General features: G+C 37.3%; 1 protein-coding gene across 1 annotated transcript; it reads left to right on the forward strand.

The window, feature by feature from the left end:
• The first annotated feature begins 206 nt into the window (after nt 1-206).
• On the forward strand, nt 207-17742 carry LOC121429794 (KICSTOR complex protein C12orf66 homolog). Its single transcript, XM_041627027.1, has 11 exons — nt 207-392; nt 4033-4185; nt 6997-7175; nt 8208-8294; nt 9032-9224; nt 10118-10216; nt 11724-11818; nt 12644-12809; nt 13238-13345; nt 14485-14596; nt 16642-17742. Exons 1-11 carry the CDS (start codon nt 276-278, stop codon nt 16704-16706), a joined length of 1374 nt encoding a protein of 457 aa, XP_041482961.1. The 5' UTR covers nt 207-275; the 3' UTR covers nt 16707-17742.
• Nucleotides 17743-18607: the final 865 nt, after the last annotated feature.

Below are 18607 nucleotides of genomic sequence, written 5' to 3' on the forward strand. Positions count from 1 at the left end.
AAAATGCTAACATGTTATGTTTATTATGTTATAAAAAATGTATTATACGAATGTTATGGATGCAGAAGAAAACAATAAATCAAATCAAATCAAATTTTTGGTATTTCAAAGATCCTTCAAAAGTCTCCCCTCTGTGGGGGCCTACAATAGGAGAGGGGATTAGTGTTTTTTCCTTATCGCTCAGACTTTTATAAGATACCGTACCGTATCAATAAAAAAAGGGGAAAAGAAAACAGAAGTTTAGTTAATCGGATTGAAAAGAAGAGGCAGGGAAAATGAGCACAAACCTATCTTCAAAGCCTGAATTATCACCGGATCATGAAGAAATCTTCATTGAGAAATATTTTGAGACCCTGAGTCAGTTGGCATTCGACAAAGCGAAAGAACAATTGGTAAATATCCACCTTTTTCATTCCCCTGCATCAATTGGAGCTGAATTCGACGCACGGATCTGCCGGCCGTGTCGGGCCAGCTTCGCCCCCGCATCTCGCTACCGATGGAATAGAGCATGCTGGCAGCCGTCTGCTTCGATTTTTTCGAGGAGTTTTTTAACATTCAATTTCTCCTTGTACACAGACGGCTCGCTATCGTGCAGCCGCCATTAGGGGGTTAACAATGCAAAATTTTTGACTGTCACTGTGTCAGTGTGTGAATGAAAAGAAGGACATTTTGCTCTGTGAGTGTGCAGTCACCCTAATTCAAATTATGGACCCCATGACATGTCTGTGCACCCATTCACTTTGCACATGATCCACAGGGATTATAATGAGAAAGGCTGCATTTTGAGGCCGTCACATGGAATGCCCAAAATTCATTGTTTTTCCAGCATTTTGAGTCAGATTTTTTAATGAATATCTGTCTTCCACTCACACAACATGCGAGGTTAGTAATACTAACCTCGCACAACGCATGTGGTTTCATAGTGGACTTTGACGTTTTCATTCATCACACGAATGTGAGGGAATAAAAAACGCCAAACATTTCAGTATTTCTCCACTAATGATTTCTTTTTTAATGGTTTAAGTTTTTTTTTAAAAAATGAATTGGAAATTATTTATAAAACTGTTTTTATCGCTTACCTCCAAGTCTCAACCAGGTGTGTGTGTGTGTATTTGAGTTTTGTCAGACGTGTATCAATCAGATATGATTATTTACGTCTGGGACCGACCTTTAACGTCACCATCCGAAAGACGTGACCAGGGCTCGAACCTCGACCCCCTGCGTAATAGGAAATTGTACCAAAATTATGTCACTCTCGCCGATGAATATTCATTAGATCGTGGTCGTGCGTGTTCAATACAAACTCTCTTCATGCATGCACTCGGTGTGTATTGAACACGCACGACCACGATCTAATGAATATTCATCGGCGAGAGTGACATAATTTTACGAGTATCCTTTCAAACTTGGTTCTTAAGTGCCTACCGGCTTGGTGAATAATATCGCGCTCAGCGTTCTCGCCAGAAAAAAAATCACGCATGTCGGGGACTTGTGCTGGCACTCCTGGGGGGTGGGTGCGGGAGGGGAGGTTCACCCCCGCGCGGAGCGCGGAAGCGACGGCCTTTTCATCAAATAGAGACGCTAAGGAAGCCCCATTGTGGCGTATTTTTAAGCCCACACAAATGCACAGATACTTGCCGTTCAGTAGGCTTGGGAGCCAGCGCCGAATCCAAGCACTGAGATAGAAAAAACATGGAATTTGGAGCTGACAGAATGATTTACTTCGAGCAGAGGACAAACTTTCTCTGCTTGGAGTTGGAGCCTGCAGTGTATGCCGTGTGCATGTGACTGAGGATTTATCGTGTGTGTTGTATTTCTGTGACTGTACAAAGCCAGTAGAGAGCACGTGCGTTGCTTTAAGCAACACTCGTGATTGTATCATCAAAGTTAGTGTATTGGGATTTGTGTGTGACTTGTGTGAGAAGTTTTTTTTTGGTTTTCATTCCAGAACCCCCCCACCATCATTTGCTCGCTAGTCTTAAATGGGAGTCTTGTCATATTGGAATATTGACCAGAAGTTAATAAAACACATATTATTGTTCTGTCAGTAATGAAATTAGCGATTGAACTATGGATATTTTTCAGTCATATTTCCTTTAATCTTAGTCTTGTCATTCCAAACAATCATTTTTTAAGGATGTATTTCACCTTTATCCAGTTTGCCATTTTCTTAAGTGACTGAAAACAAAGACTAGTCCCAACCCTCTGCGAGTTGTTTACATAACTTTCTTTGTCTCCGCTAGTATTGCACAATCTTGAGAAGCACATGTTTGGAAATCTGATATTCTTGCGGTGGGGGGGGGAGGGGTTACAAGATTGCCGCCCTTTTCATTCTGTGTTGGGTTTGGCTGCTACATGGCCTGTGTTGAGAAATTAGGTCAGGGTAAATTTAATTGCAAAGAGAGGCTTTGGACGGCATTCATGATGGATAGTCTTTTTTTTTAATGCATCATTTAAATAATTTCAACTTCACATTTGCAGGCTTGCAGGTATATTTTATGATAAAATTACTTTTTTCAGAATTGTACGAAAGTTCTACAAAAACTTTATCTTTTTACATTGTATTTGGACACGAATGCAGATGTTTCTTGACAAATAATGGGCTAAAAATACTAAACAGTAAACATACAGACCTCAAGTAAACCAAGTACCACACATTCAAACTTGGATTAAATCAAATCAGATATCAGTCAAGCACGGAAATCACTCTATCATCACAGCATTAAAAAATATAAACAATCACTTCGAAGAAACAATTGCCAGGGTCAAACCACGGTCAAACATGTGCTTGCGTTGTGTCCTGTGTGTGTATAATGTTTGCAGTGAGTTGATCTTGTGATGATGGGGAGAGAATTTGTGTGTGTGGTTTTTATGTCTGCATGGATGACTGGGAGAGAATGAAAGGACCAGGGAGTCGGGAGGAGAACCGTAGCGAGCAGCCGCGAGCTAGCTGGGCGCCTTGCCACTTTCCTAGCCGTAGTAGGCCTGTAAGTGGTCTTAAGTTGGTGGGACTTCGGCGCAACCCGATAAATTAAGTTGATATCACTAAGATGAGTTCATGGAGTGTATTATTTTTTTATGAATATTTCCATTTAATTTTTCCACGCATGTCGCCACGCATGTCGCTGAAATTTTACGCATGGTTCCACTTGATCTCCATTTCCGCACGCATGGTGTTTGAACCATGCGTATTATACACTGGCGAGAACGCTGCTCGCGCTCCCTCTTTAGGCAAAAGTTGATATCAACGCTGATCAAGAGGCATCTACGTGAAGATCACGAAAAATGCTCTTATTTTATTAAAAAAACAGCAAAGAGAATTCAACAAACGATCCATATGGTTCGGTAAGTGTTATAGAAACAGTAGAATTCATAGCTATGATGTAAAGTCATAGTTATTTTAGTAAAAATGGTGTGAAAGATTCGCGTGCACCAGGTGCATATGAATCCTTCACACACGAGACGATTTGAAACCATGAGTGCATGTATTCATGACATGGTATTGCATGTGTAAAGCCGGTGTTCGTTGCGTATATTCTTTTACTAGAATCGTGCAGACTTGGGCCGGGGGTACTCGCCATATATCTAAGAGTAAGAAATTTAGGAAGGAAAAGTTCGATACCAAAATATGGCTTTATTCTGTCAAAATCTCTAGTGTGTGTAATTCCCAATAGAATCCTGAGCATTGGTTTATTTAGTCAGAAAAATAAATATCCAATACGCTTGGATAGTAGACTAGTCAAAATATCGGTTGATAACCGTTATGAACCCATAGCTTTCAACAATTCCTGCTAGCTCAGTGAGCAAGGCGACGGACTGGAGATGCTTTGTTTTGCAGCAAGAGGTTCAAATCCAAGTTGCAACCGGAAGTAAGAAGAAAAAAAAAAAGAGAACAAAAGAAGGGGGTTTTGCAGATTTTTCAGTTTGATGACATGTATGAGTGAGATCTCCACCAAAACAAAGACAAAAATGGTGGTCTAATCTACCCTGTGACGTTTCTTCACCAATCCTTTCTTTTTCTCTTGTTTACAGGATAAAGAAAAGGAGGCGAGTCGAACATCAAGCGGTACCAGCGGAGGGGGTAGTTGGACCACACTTCTCAATGCCCTGACCTTCCTCAATGCTGCGGAGAAGAGCTACACTTCACTTACATTTCTCGAGCTAAAATGGTTTGCCAGAAAAGAGGTAAAACTGAGGGAAAGAATTGGCCTCAGGCTTAGAGCCCTGGAAAATCCTCATTCACTTTAATGTTAAAGGGGAAGTTCACCCTGACAAAAAGTTTATTGCAAAATAGCAGAAAAAATAATAAGAAATATTGACAAAGGTTTGAGAAAAATTCATCAAATAATTAAAAAGTTATTAGAATTTCAATTATTTGATTTGTGACGTCATATGCGAGCAGCATTCCTACATAGCGAATGGTAAAAAATCAATGAAATGTCATTTTCTCAGAAAATTGAAAATGGTTTTCACTGTACCTATTGTATATCAATAGACAAATCATTTCACACCCGATCATGAATAGAAAACATAATTAAGTCATCAGGAACCATAAAAAAATTGAAATTCATGCATTTTATATTACATAACACATGAAGCAGCTGCTCGTTTATGACGTCACAAATCCAAAACTTTGAACTCCAATAACTTTCTTATTCTTTAACGGATTTTCCTCAAACCTTCACCAATAATTTTTACTATTTTTTCTGCTATTTTTACAACAAAGTTTTCTTCAGGGTGAACTTCCCCTTTAACCCTATTTTCAGACCAGGATATACGGGGGGTGGGGTGTCAATTTGACCCCCCCTCAAATCTCAGCCGCTGATTGCGGGATCGCCGCAAAAATTTGCAGGCACGTAGAGCCAGATGTAAACTACAAGATTGTGAAGTACACTTTTCAAAAAATGTAATATGTATAATTTTTTATTAATTATGCAAATTAAGCTTATGAAATTTGAAAGTAAAAACAATCATACATTTATGATTTTCGGTTGAAAAACACAATTTGCATTGACTTTCTACACGGAATCACGTTTTTTAGCAATTGTGGGTCTGACGTGCACTTACAAAATGTTGTGTAATTTCAGAACTGCGTATCCGGGCGTTGCAAATTTGGTCTCAAAAGATGCGCAAGACTTGAAAGTAAAAAGTTTGCGAGCGGTGAGGTCAAAAACGTTTGCGCGACGGCGTAGTGATGAAGGGGGGGGGGTCAAATTCACCCCCAGTTTAATAAGGGTTATTCTGCTAAATTGTTAATCAACCAACATGTTGTTTAAAGTAGACAACCGAAGAATCAAAAGTATTTGATAATGTCTTTTTGTGGTCATCATTATAAAGGGGAAGTATTACTAATCAGATATATAACTTCACTTTTTAAAATAGTGATTAGAGTTTGCAAAAATCAGCTCTCAAAAATGACTTATTTTCATGGTATATTTCTGCCATCGTCCGTCCTCTGGCGAGCTCCAGCTGAGTGACGTCACACCAAGAGCAGTGAGCAGCTGAGCTGACAGCAGCCCATTGAAGACGATCTTTCCAATCAGCGTTTTTTGCTCTTAGAATTGTTTATTCCTCACAAGATTGGTCTTATTACATAGATAAAAGTTTGAATTTTCTGAACAGTAAAATGAAATGCACATTTAACATATTTTGGTAACCGATATTTAGCTTAGAAAAAATTATTTGTTTTCAAGAAATATACGTGAATAAACAAAGCATATTTTCACTTAGAAATCATGCTTGCACCACATTGATATTATTATCAATATAAAACATAGACATTCGTCTTCACGACTGAATAAAAATTATGAAATTTAATTACGTAGCAAGTTCAGGAACCACAAAAAAAACACGGCAATATCCATCGCGAAATGATTGGAATTGCAGTTGGATTGCCGAAGCATTGCGAGGCAACAGCAGCGAACGCACTTTGTATATATATCATTATGAACCCGGGAACGATAAAGATACTCTCTGTGGACAAATCTGTACGCACATAGTTTTTTTGTGAGTGCGGGGATCCTGGTTCGAAACTCTTTGATTTTTTTTGGTTCGGGATTTTTTTTTTTCAATTATATTCCTTCCCCGTTCCTACCAGCTCTTTTTTCTCTTTTTATTTTCATGTGAGATTCTGTTCAGTCCTGTATTTATTAAATCTTACTTCTTAATTGCTGCTTTTTATTTTCAAGTTAGATTCTCTAGGCCTACTTTGGGCAGCGACTCCCTCACGGTAGTCACTTAAGAACCAAGTTTGAAAGGACACTCGTAAAATTACGTCACTCTCGCCGATGAATATTCATTAGATCGTGGTCGTGCGTGTTCAATACAAACTCTCTGCATGCATGCACTCAGTGTGTATTGAACACGCACGACCACGATCTAATGAATATTCATCGGCGAGAGTGACGTAATTTTACGAGTATCCTTTCAAACTTGGTTCTTAAGTGACTACCGGTACCCTGATCACTCACTGACTGGAGTGGAGCAACACAATGACGAATGCAGTAGACAAAATCGGTCTTTACAGTCCACAATTCAATAAAAACGGGCAAAGGAACACAGTTCTGATTCACGTTTGGTCTGAAGTTGTCGAAAACAGAAATTGAATGTCACATAACATGAAGAAAACGGTAAATTCGGAAGATATTGAACAGGTCAGTAAGGTGATTCAGTGCATGATGCACAGAGAGCTGATGAGCTCGTCGATTGTGTGACGTCATTATTCTCGACCGTTTTCAGCTGCGTGATTGTCGGTCTGGGGGGCTGAGAAGGGTGTCTAATAATTTCATTTCTTGCATTTCCACGACATCTATAAGACTTTTTAGTGATATATTTGTGTATAAAAAGACAATACCTTTCCATCCATATATAATTTGTCTATAATCATCACTTTCATGAATTTTCTTCGTGTGTATCCTTTAAGTCTGTTATTCATGGAGCATTGATACAGTACCTGATGATTTATCTTTTTGAATTCTTTACTTCTGTCTTGTTCAGTCTACCAGGAAGGGTCTGTACACAGTAGCAATGGGTGAACTGAGACGGATCGAGGCTAAATGTCATGAGGTCGGGTCACTGGAAGGTCATGGGTCATTGTCCTCCAGAGATAGACTCCTTGCTCATCTATGTGAGCAGCTGAGTCATTTCATAGAGGCCAGACAGGATTTGATGAACATGTATCCTTTATTACTAACCATCAGGGAATTTTGGATAAAGGTCATGAAGTCACGGGACTGTTTCTTGAAAGTTGTCAGCACTAACAAGTTGTCTTTCTCCGACAGTTACGATAGTACAACAGTCAGAGGCCAGCGCTTCTCAGCCAATCAAATGAAGGGAAGGATTTCACTAAAATAGTCAGCACTGACAATTAAGTCAGTGCTAACATCTTTCATGAAACACCCACCAGGTCATTGGAGGGTCAAGGGTCGTTGTCCACCAAAGATATCTGTGGGAGCAGCTTGACCCCATCTAGGCTGGGGGCGGGGCACCTCAGGGGCCCCCTCAACGATTGGCTCAATATTTTCACCGCGCAAATTATTTTTACCCCACGGCTCGCTGACATTTTACTTTCAATTCCATAGATTTTAATTTTGTGATGGAACAGCATGATGAAAATAAAGTATTGTTCTCAAAGAAGGGGATTCCTAATTATGTTTCTGGTAATATATCCACTTCTTTAATGACTTTGGTATTTGATTCACAAATTTAGCTTCATTTATTAAACTACACTGAAGACACCTCTCAAGGAGACTTGTGCCAATTAATTCTGAAATCTCTTTGGCATGTAATGGTAGTTACAGTAAGAATGCTTCTTTACCGGTCAGAAATTGTGATCTTGGTATTTGACTCATGATTTTGGCTTGATTGTACCCTATATTTTTTTTTTATATGCTAAACAACTGCAAGAATATTTATTAGGAGGCTGCACTCTACAAGCTCTGCTTTTTAGCAGCCTCCTCCATTCTCAACCTGATTTGTAATAATCTTGAATTTAATTTTCTGCACAGGAATAATTGAAATATGTTTTGTTATTTATATATGTCAACATGTACAGAAGAAACTGTAATTGTTGAAAATGGAAATAAACGAATGAAATGAAATATTCACGAAACCTCGAGACAAGGGTTAAGAGAAATAATTCCTAATTATCATGTTAATGGTATTGATGTATCCACAGTGAGACTGCTCCTTGACCAGTCAGTAATCAGATATGAGCGCTTGTGTACCCTGGGCATACAGAAAAATGAAGTGGACTTTGTTGAACTAAAATGTGCTGTGGAAGACATCCGAGAAAGGTAGGCTGATTGTAGTGCTGGCTGATCATTTTTATTTTTTTTTAATATTCGATGTTGGTATTATGATTATGTTGATGATGTATTGCGGTAAATCGATATGACCAAAATTTTGACGATTGGGAATGGTTAGTGACCAGTTATAATGCTCTGTCTTTCTTTAAACCATTTCGGAACTTTGCAAGTTACATGTAGTACCCAAAAGTTGGCTTTAGTCTCACGCACGTCAGAGGTGAAGGCGAGACTAAGGGATCCAAATGTTGTCCGTCCGTCCATCACAAACATGAGAGTGTTGTAAGAAGTCACTTTGAACCTTATCTGTAATGGTTCCAGTGGTTGACATTTTATTTACGATCCTCTCTTTTTTACAGGACCTCCAAACGGTTTCATCACCCAGTCCTGGTCCCAATCTGTAATAGTTCCAGTGGTTGACATTTTGTTTACAGTTCTTTCTTGCTTTTAGGACGTCCACGCTGTTCCATCACCCAGTCCTGGTCCCAATCTATAATGGTTCCAGTTGTTGACGTTTTGTTTACAATCCTCTCTTGCTAATAGGTAGTCCAAGAGGTTCCATCACCCAGGTCCTGGTCCCAATCTGTAATATTTCCAGTGGTTGACATTTTGTTACAATTCTCTCTTGCTTATATGACGTCCACGCTGTTTCATCACCCAGGCCTTGGTCCTAATCTGTAATGGTTCCAGTGATTGACATTTTATTTACAATACTCTCTTCTTCACAGGACCTCCAAACGGTTTCATCACCCAGTCCTTGTCCCGATCCGTAATAGTTTCAGTGTAGAGCTTGAGCTTCTTTTCACCTTGATGCAGACTGAATGTCACATGAGTTCGTGGAGGTTCCTCCCTGCTCTTCTCTGCCTACAAGACCTACATGCCAAGCTGGATGCATGGGGAGCTGCATTCAAAGCTAAAGATGTAAGTTCCAATTTCATATTTAGCTCAAACTATCTTTCAAAATTACCTTCTTTTCATTCATTTTGATTGGTAGTCAAGTAATTGTTAAATTTTTAAAAAGAAAATGCTATGCAAGCATGCCAGGAATACAAATCTGCAATGTTCAACTGCAATAACTATCACCATTGCATAGACCAGTACCGGCTGCACAGAAACGTTGATAGCGTTAACAGAGCACTAACAGCCCTGTTAGTGAGGTTTCACCCGCACAGAAGCATAATGTTAGCCCAATCACTAGCTAACGCTGTTAAACTATTACAATGTTCTGCATACAACTGTTTTGTGAAAATATGTAAAATTTCAAAATGTCATAACTTTATTTCATATCTGATTTTGATGGAATTTTCAACATTATCCCTGTTTGATATGCCTATATTTTTCAAGTCAACTGTTTGGTGGTGGACTTCCCCTTAATGTAAAATTGACCATGTCATATGAGATTCTGAGAAAAAAAAAATCATTTTGTTGCGTAGAGGTGCTGTGGCTCAGTGGATAAGTCTCCAGACTTTGAACCACAAGGTCCGGGGTTCAAATCCCACCACAGCACTAGCGTCATTTGGTAAGGCATTTATCTACATTTGCCACTCTCAACCCAGGTGTAGTAAATGGGTACACGGTAGGAAGGAATTCCTTGAATGCTCGATGTGCCCGATCAGGGTAGCCGTGCTAAAGCTGGGGAAATAATACGCAGTACGTAGAAAGACATGTATTAAGCGCTATATAATAATAATAATAATAATAGCGGCATATTTACCCAGGGTAGCCACTTCAGTTCCGAAAACTGTTCTCCCAGCGGGCCCTGCTATTAAGCGCTATATAAATGTTGCATATTATTATAATTATTATTATTGTAGCCCAAGAAGAAGTTGTACTCCCTTGTTCAAGTGAAGAATTCAGGCATTCCTCCTCTGTTTGTTTGGTTGGTTAAGATGCAAGGATCTCAAATATCTAAGGTATGTAGTATTATGTTACTTTTATGAATATTCATGAGTATTCTTAATAAGTGATTGGCCAGTTGGCGTAGTCACATGATAAAAAGATAATTCTTCCCTTTATTTTTCGGGGCAGAACTGTGAATGCTTGAATGAATTATCCTTTACTTGCTATTAGATTGTTTGCCAGAGTAATTGATTTAATTGTTCGAACAATCATGATTCCTAGATTCCCGGGAATCACCAAAAAGTTTACCTCTTTATATGACCTACCTGTGGAAACACATGAGCGAGCTACATTCAGTCGCGTGTCCCAGCTCAGTGTCTATTACATGCACATTAACGCAGTTGTCGGCGCTGCCATCATTATCATGTCTTGAAAGATTAACAATGCTTGGAATTCAATTTCATTTGTTATCTTCACATATTTTTCAATTATCAAAGATTAGATAATCGAAAGTCTCCAATCAGTAATCAACATTTGGTGAGCATTCGATAAGTGTAAGAAGTAGTATTTGGTTGCTGATTGTTAGTAGGCCTATACTTATCGAATACATCAATTCTTTTTAATACTCCCAGGACTCTTGATGGGTTTGCAAGTACACATATCAGTGTTTTCTTCATATGGAATAATACTGTGTGTCCCAGAAAAAACGAAACCGAGATTTAGCGATGATTTATCATAACGTAATCATAAATAAAATAGACAAATGACCTATCAATGTAAAGCTTAGAATCTCCTCTTTCATCTGGTATTACTTAGATTATTCGTCATTCACGCATGAGTGAGTAAAAACAATTCGAAGAGAGGATGCCAAAAACTCACTTGGCGGGGGGTATCTGAATTTCAAAAAGAAAATCACATGACTAGAAAGTTCAATATCTGCTCTTTTCTTTGATACCTTAATCACAGAAAATGGTCGAGAATTAAAAAAGTTATGATCCCTCGAAACAATGCTTGTATTTCCCTAATTTCATTAAATAAACTTGTTTTCACCGGTTTCCCACAGAAGCTATCGCACGGTAACAAAAGACTTCATGCATGGCTGATCGTCAACAAAACGGAGTGACGAGTGAGTTTGAACGCTAGCCTGTAAAACCTCTTCATTTTCTGAAATTATTGATATTCAAGCCTTATTTCAAATAACCAGAACTTTGTTATTTCTTGACCATTTTCTGTAATTGAGGTATCAAATTAAAGAGCAGATATTGAACTTTTTAAAAATGTGGTTTTCTTTTTAAAACACAGATACGGCCCGCCAAGTGACTTTTTGGTATCCCCTTTTCAAATTGTTTTTGCTCACTCATGCGTGAATGAGAAATAATCTAAGTAATACCAGATGAAAGAGGAGATTCTAAGCTTTACATTGATAGGTCATTTGTCTATTTTATTTATGATTAAGTTATGATAAATCATCGCTAAATCTCGGTTTCGTTTTTTCTGGGACGCACTGTATATTATTGTTGAGGTATTAAAATTTAATAATAAATTTAATTTAAATTTAATTCAATGTTTTTACATTTCCAGTTCAGCCTTTACTTTCACAGCACACTGAGTAAACAAGCACCACCAGGGGAGATGAAGACACACCTCTCAAATCTTCCCATTGATTATTATAACAAGTAAGCTTCTTGAAACAAATATTTTGTCAAAATAATTAGGGGCCTCTTACAGAAAGAGTTCAAGTCAAACACTTTTAGGAGAAGTAGAAGTAGTAGTAGTAGAAGTAGTAGAAGAAGTAGTAGGAGTAGTTGGAGTAGTAGAAGTAGTAGTAGCAGGGCTGCCAAGTAGTACTGATTTTCCGTATTTAGTACTGAAAATGGAGAAGAATACTGATGGTTTCATGCAAAATATTGATTTCTTAAGTTTCAGTTTATGTGTTCTATGGTATTCCTGTGAAAATACTAATTTCCTCACCAAAATACTGATTTTCAGCCTTGAAAATACTGAAATGTTCTTGTTCAGGTTGGCAGCTCTGTAGAAGTAGTAGTAGTAGTAGTAGTACTAGTAGCAGTAATAGTAGGATTAGTAGTAGTAGTAGTAGTAGTAGTAGTAGTAGTAGTAGTAGTACTAGTAGTAGTAGCAGTAGTAGTAGGAGTGGTAGTAGTAGTAGTACAAGTTGTAGTATTAGAAGAAGTAGTTAGTAATGGTATGTAGTAGTAGTAGTAGTAGTAGTAGTAGTAGTAGTAGTAGTAGTAGTAGTAGTAGTAGTACATGTAGTAGTTGTAGTAGTAGAAGTAAGTAGCAGTTTGTCATTGTATAGTAGTAGAGTATAGTATTAAGGGCATCTCGTGTTATCAGTATTTTAATTTCTTTTCATCTGATTTACAGCTTGGTACCCAGTCATAGTGATAGTAGTAGCAGCAGCAGTAGTAGGAGGAGTATCATCATTTATAATAGTTCCTTACTTATCTCCCTTTCTATTTCCACTTATGTCATACATGTAGGATAGTTGCCTTTCAGCGTAAGACTGACGCATTCAACATATCCTTGGTTCTCAATACCCAGGCATCCGGTATCAACTTCCAAGGCCTTGGGTACCATTTCCCGTCAGAAATGACAGAGCCTCCCACCGGTATGGATAGCTACCCGGCCATCTTCTCCTATCCAAATGTGAGTACCGGTAAATTGGTTCAACCCCTACGTGGTCTCCATCTGTACGAGCAGATGGTCTAAATCCCAGATCTTCTATCATCATCACCGCTCAGCCCATTGGTCCAACCAGCACTTGGTCTTAAAGCAAGTGGTGTAATTCTCGGATCTCCTAAAACCATGGTGGCTAAACCCACTTCGTCTTTGATTAAATTGGTCCAACCATCATTTGGTCTACTAGATAATAGTTTGATTTTCAGGTTGGCCCTGCATCTTTTGTAGTAATGAAAAGACAAAGTGAATAAAACAACCATCTGCAAGACAAACTTTGATGTGCCTACAATTTGAACTTTTAAGTAAATAAGTTTATTACTTTAAATGAGTTAATTTGTAATTTCACCATATTTATAAATTAAAGATGTTTTTTCCTCCTTTTTTTTATCTGAAAGGAGCGACCCACAAACCTATGGCCAAACATTGTGATGTTGATAATGACCAAACACGAAGCCGGTTCATTAGACAGTATAACATATGAATGTGACAAGATAAGTAAACAGGTAGGATTCTTGTTTGTGCGCAATAGAAGTTTGGGAGATATGCGCCAGTTGTAGTAACGATCTAAAAATGAGATCAGAAAGAATTGGCCACCAAAGCGTGAATCATTTGCCCGAAGAATTCTGTGACAAAATAATGAACCATGAGTGAAAAAGTGTCAGCTAGATGAATACAGAAGATCAGTCTTCAGACAGGAATCATGAGGAACAGTTTCCCTGTTGAGTTTGTGTTTGTGTATTACTGTGTGAAAACAAAAAATACAGTCTAGACCTAGACCAAAAAATACAGTCTAGATCTATGTGGATTTGGGTGCATTTGTCTTCTATTGTAACATACCCAGATACAGTAATTTTTTAGGCTGAATTTTCTGTCAAGGTGTGCATCAGATTGCATAATTAAAAATAAAAAAATTCAGTAGCTCCCATCCCAGTTCATGACTATCAATCATGGGTAAAGAGACCGGAGGGTCCATATGAGGTAGTTTAGGTTTAAAGATGGCTCTCTTTAAAAATGGATGTGGCATAGTGCCTTTAAACCCCAGCTAACAGTAATTTTCACTAAAGGATAGACCTTGGTTCTTTTTCATAATGACTTGTTATAGTAAGAAATGCACACTTTTTAAAACAAATTTATCATCGGCCAATCAGACAGAAGGATTTCAGTGGCTTTTGCAAATTTGATGTTTTAGCAATTTTCATGAAACAGGCCCCTTTAAAGGACAAGTCCACCCCAACAAAAACTTGATTTGAATAAAAAGAGAAAAATTCAACAAGCATAACACTGAAAATTTCATCAAAATCGGATGTAAAATAAGAAAGTTATGGCATTTTAAAGTTTCGCTTATTTTCAACAAAATAGTTATATGAACCAGCCAGTTACATCCAAATTCAAACAATAAAAAAAAAAGAAATAGTGAGTGAGTGACATCATCGAATCTCTCATTTAGATGAAACTGGCTCGTTCATGTAACTACTTTGTTGAAAATAAGCAAAACTTTGAAATGTCATAACTTTCTTATTTTACATCCGATTTTGATGAAATTTTCAGCGTGTGCTTGTCTGATTTTTCTCTATTGATTCAAATCAACATTTTTCTGAGGTGGACTTGACCTTTAACAGAATTTGATTTTTGTTTTATGTAGCCTCAAATGATGACTTATTTCATCGGCCATGTGGACCGGAGAATGAACCTCGTCGTTTTGTTTGAAAGCAAAAAATCCGAAAGGGACTCAACCACAAATAGCTTCATTCAAGGTAGGTCCTATTGAGGATGGTTCTCACAGATTAAAATACAGGGAAGTATTCTGAAAACGTTCTTATCTCTGTATCTTTTATCTTATCTTACCGTAATAGGAAGATGCCAAAATCCATTGCAAATCAGGATTCTAAAATCTTCTTAAAGGGATTCTCTGGGCTGAAAAGTTCTATATCTCAATAACGAGTAGAATTCACAGAGCAAAATGCCAAAAATTTCATCTAAATCGGATAATAAATCAAGTTATTGAATTTTCAAGTTTATCAATATTTTGTGAAAACAGTTATATCTGCATTGTTCTGAATATTCATTAGGTGGGCTGATGATGTCATATTCCCACTTTCCTCTTTCTTTTTTTATTACATGAAGTCATAATTGTTTAATTTTTTCATGAATGTGTCTCCATTATGATGAAATAAGTTGCGGCAATAAATAACTAATGCACTTAACCAGTTTTCAGTCCAATTGTTTTAGTTCTTGGTAGAAACATTTTGAATAAAGCTAATTTCATATAATAAAATACTAAAGAACAAGTGGGGATATGACATCAGCCCACCTAATGAAGACATGCCTAGAACTGTTTCACCGGAATAATGCAAATTTTTAAAATTCAATAACTTCGTTATTTGTTATCCGATCTTGATCAAATTTTAAGCATTTTGCTCTGTGAATTTTACTTTATTTAGATATGAATATGTTCAGCCCGGACCATCCCTTTAACACGTTCTTATCTTTGTAAGGACTACCCTTTCTCATCTTCAGTACACCCGTTTTTGAGATATTACCAATCAAGATACACTTTATATTTGCAGTTTAAGCAATAGACTGAAATACTCAGAAAAGTATGAACTAAGTCATGATCAGTGAAGCATTACGCTCTGCGCTTCCATGATTTGAAGGTCTGAAAAGATACATTGTTGTATATAATGAATCGTAATCATTCATGCATGACTGATCACTATTTGAAATTAGGTGCAAAACAAAGGCTGGACTTCTCTCTTATATGATTTATATTTCTTTTTATATGATATATATTTCTTTTTATACTTCTCTCTTTTATATGATATATATTTCTTTTTATTTTGTGATGGCCAAGCTAACCCTATATAGGCCGGGGGGGGGGCCTCGGAGGCCCCCCCTCAACGAATCGGGCGATATTTTCGCCGCGCAAAATTTTTTGACCGCGCCGCTCGCTGACTTTTTACTTTCAAGTCTTGCGCAACTTTTGAGACCAATTTTGCGTCACCCGGGTACGTGGTTCCGAAATTACGCAACATTATGTAAGTGCATGTCAGACCAAAAATTGCTCAAAAACGTGATTTTGTGTACAAAGTCAATGCAAATTGTGTTTTCAACCAAAATTCATAAATGCATGATTATTTTTAGTTTTGCTGGTCTAAATGTATTTATTTTATGCTTTTTATGATCACAGAAGAGTCCCCAACAAATTTCATAGAAAAAAACAATGAAAAACAAAAGGTCAAAAAACAAAGAAATACATAAGAAATTGCAAAAAACAATATAATACATAAGAAAATGATTTGATATCGCAATTTTTTTCATGTACACTTGCTAAGAACACCACAAAGAGTTTCTATACCAAAAATTAGTACATTTGGAGCTTTATTTAAGGAGTTAGAGGAAAAAGAATGATTTCGCATACTAATTACGCATAAATTAGCATAATCACTTAATAGCAATTCGCATGAAAAATCTTACTATACAATCTTGTAGATTATGTCCCAGGCAACCCGCGTGCCGATTTTCGGCGCGATCGCGCGGTCGACGGCCGAGATCTTAAGGGGGGGCCTGGGAGGCCCCCCCCGGCCATATGAACTCCCAAAATACCCCAGCCTAGATAGGGTTAAGACTTTTGGGGTTCCAATATAGTTTTCTCATTTAGCTTTGTTGTATGTAGTGTACAAGTAATCCTTGTACTGTACACACTGTAGCACACAACATATTTGCATAAATATTTGATCACTCCCAAGAATTGCATAGGAGCATATCTTATAAATGTTCTGTTCTTGGCATTCTTTTACAGAGATGTGTAGCCTTCTACGAGGGAGCAGGTTACTGGCAAGTCTTAGACCTGGTACTAAAAGCTGAGACTAGACTAGACTGGCTTGTTAAGACTAGTCTTGGATGAGGTCGTAAATCGCAGATGATCCTGTCACAGCCCTGTTAAGAACCGGTAATTATTAGTCCGCAGCCGATGACTAACGGTTGACTAGACCTACTGGCAGCTCAGCGTCGTCGAACATCCAATGCCGACCCGCCAACGGCCTTCCAGAAGGTCTGGGCCTTTACGTGCGTCGGACTCTGACTCTGTTGAACCCAGAAATAAAACTCCCCGTACATGAGATTTCCACAATTAAGACAAATAAAATAAGGCATGTTCGACTTCTGAAGATTAGCAAACAGGCTAAAAAGAAGTAACACAGCTTCCATCGCTGGTAGAAATGAATTTAAAGGACTTGGGTATTTTGGAGGCTGGAAATCAATATCTCGGTCACCAACCGCGCCAAGGATCAACATGCACGTCACCCATGACATAATCTACAGAATTTTATATTTGACCTTTACAAAATTATTAAAATTTATGTTTTAAATGATTTTGCTAATTTTTGCTTGATATTATAATTAAATCAATAAAATGATGCCTTTGAAGTGCAATTTGTTTGTTGAGACAGACTGTATGATTATGGTCAAATGTTCATTAAAAAAATAGGTATAAAAATTTGTTTCTTATGTATTTTTTTTCAAGGTACTTTTTTGTTTTTCATTTTTTCATTGATTATTTCAATGGACATTGTTGGTGACAGTTTTCTGATCAGATATAACATGATATAAATTGATTGTTATCTATAAATGAAATAAACATTACGATACAGTTATGAATTTTGGCTAGTAGCAGAATTTTCCTCAGATTTGTACATGAATTCACATTTTTTTGCAAGTTTGGATCTGACATGCACTTACAGAATGTTACGTGCTTTCAGAGGTGTGTGCCCAGGCAACGCAAATTTCATCTCAAAAGTTATGCAAAACTTGAAAGAAAAAAGTGATGAAAGGACACAGCCCAAACATTTTATGTTGCACAATTATCATGAAAAATTTGGAGGGGGGCCTTTTACACCCCCCCCAAAAAAATAAAATAGATAAATAAATAATGATAAAATAAATGAATGAATGAAAATTCAAAAGAATAAATAATTGTTCATCATGTGCAATATTTTATGGTTAGAAATGGTTCTATATGCTATGCAGCATATTTTGTTTATGTATTGTTTTCTTGCATCAGGAAGATATAACTCTGTGATTGAGTGGTATGATACAAAATTTCTATAAAGTTAGGATATGAAATGTAGACATTTTCTGATCCATGTTTATGTACGTATGCTTGAGATCTTATGGCCGCTGCACATCTTACTACCCTATTTTAAAAACAAAGCACATTTTGCTCTATATATCTTGAAAGAATTATTTTTTTTTTCATTTGATGTGCACATTGACTAGCTGCCTGTATAGGTCTACTTCAAAATTTGGGATAGTAATTAAGCCTTATTTTGGATTAAAGTCCAAACTGGATTCAAATTTTCTATGGTTATGTTAAATGTAAGTTGATTCCTTTTCTTGTGCAACCTACCTGTTTTATATTTTGTAACCCTATTATATGTAATGATCTTTTTTCACTCAATCTGGTGTGGGAGGGAAGGCCTGTGGGCCATGGCCATTAAGTTGACCTATTCCCTACCCAGGCTACCTGGTTGGGTGAGAAAAGGTCTAAAACTATTTGTATTTTTGTAATATTTCTCAATCTTGCATTGTACATGTTTTCTTTTCGATTAAGTGCTGAATAAAATAATGATAATAATAAATTGTAGCCAATCTTGTGATTGCTATGACAGTATTACGATCGGCTTCCAAAATCGTTTTTATTGTAATGATAAGAAGGGTACCATAGTCTATGATGTGCACATAAGTATTCCTAAAATGATTAGGTACTT

The sequence above is a fragment of the Lytechinus variegatus genome, chromosome 16 (genome assembly GCF_018143015.1).
Source record: "Lytechinus variegatus isolate NC3 chromosome 16, Lvar_3.0, whole genome shotgun sequence".
Classification (NCBI taxonomy): Eukaryota; Metazoa; Echinodermata; class Echinoidea; order Temnopleuroida; family Toxopneustidae; genus Lytechinus; species Lytechinus variegatus.

Coding starts and splice junctions, on each gene's coding strand:
- LOC121429794 (XM_041627027.1), top strand. CDS start 276: ATGAGCACAAACCTATCTTCAAAGCCTGAATTATCACCGGATCATGAA. Junction 4,186..6,996: donor AATGGTTTGCCAGAAAAGAG/GTAAAACTGAGG, acceptor TGTCTTGTTCAG/TCTACCAGGAAGGGTCTGTA. Junction 9,225..10,117: donor CTGCATTCAAAGCTAAAGAT/GTAAGTTCCAAT, acceptor TTATTATTGTAG/CCCAAGAAGAAGTTGTACTC.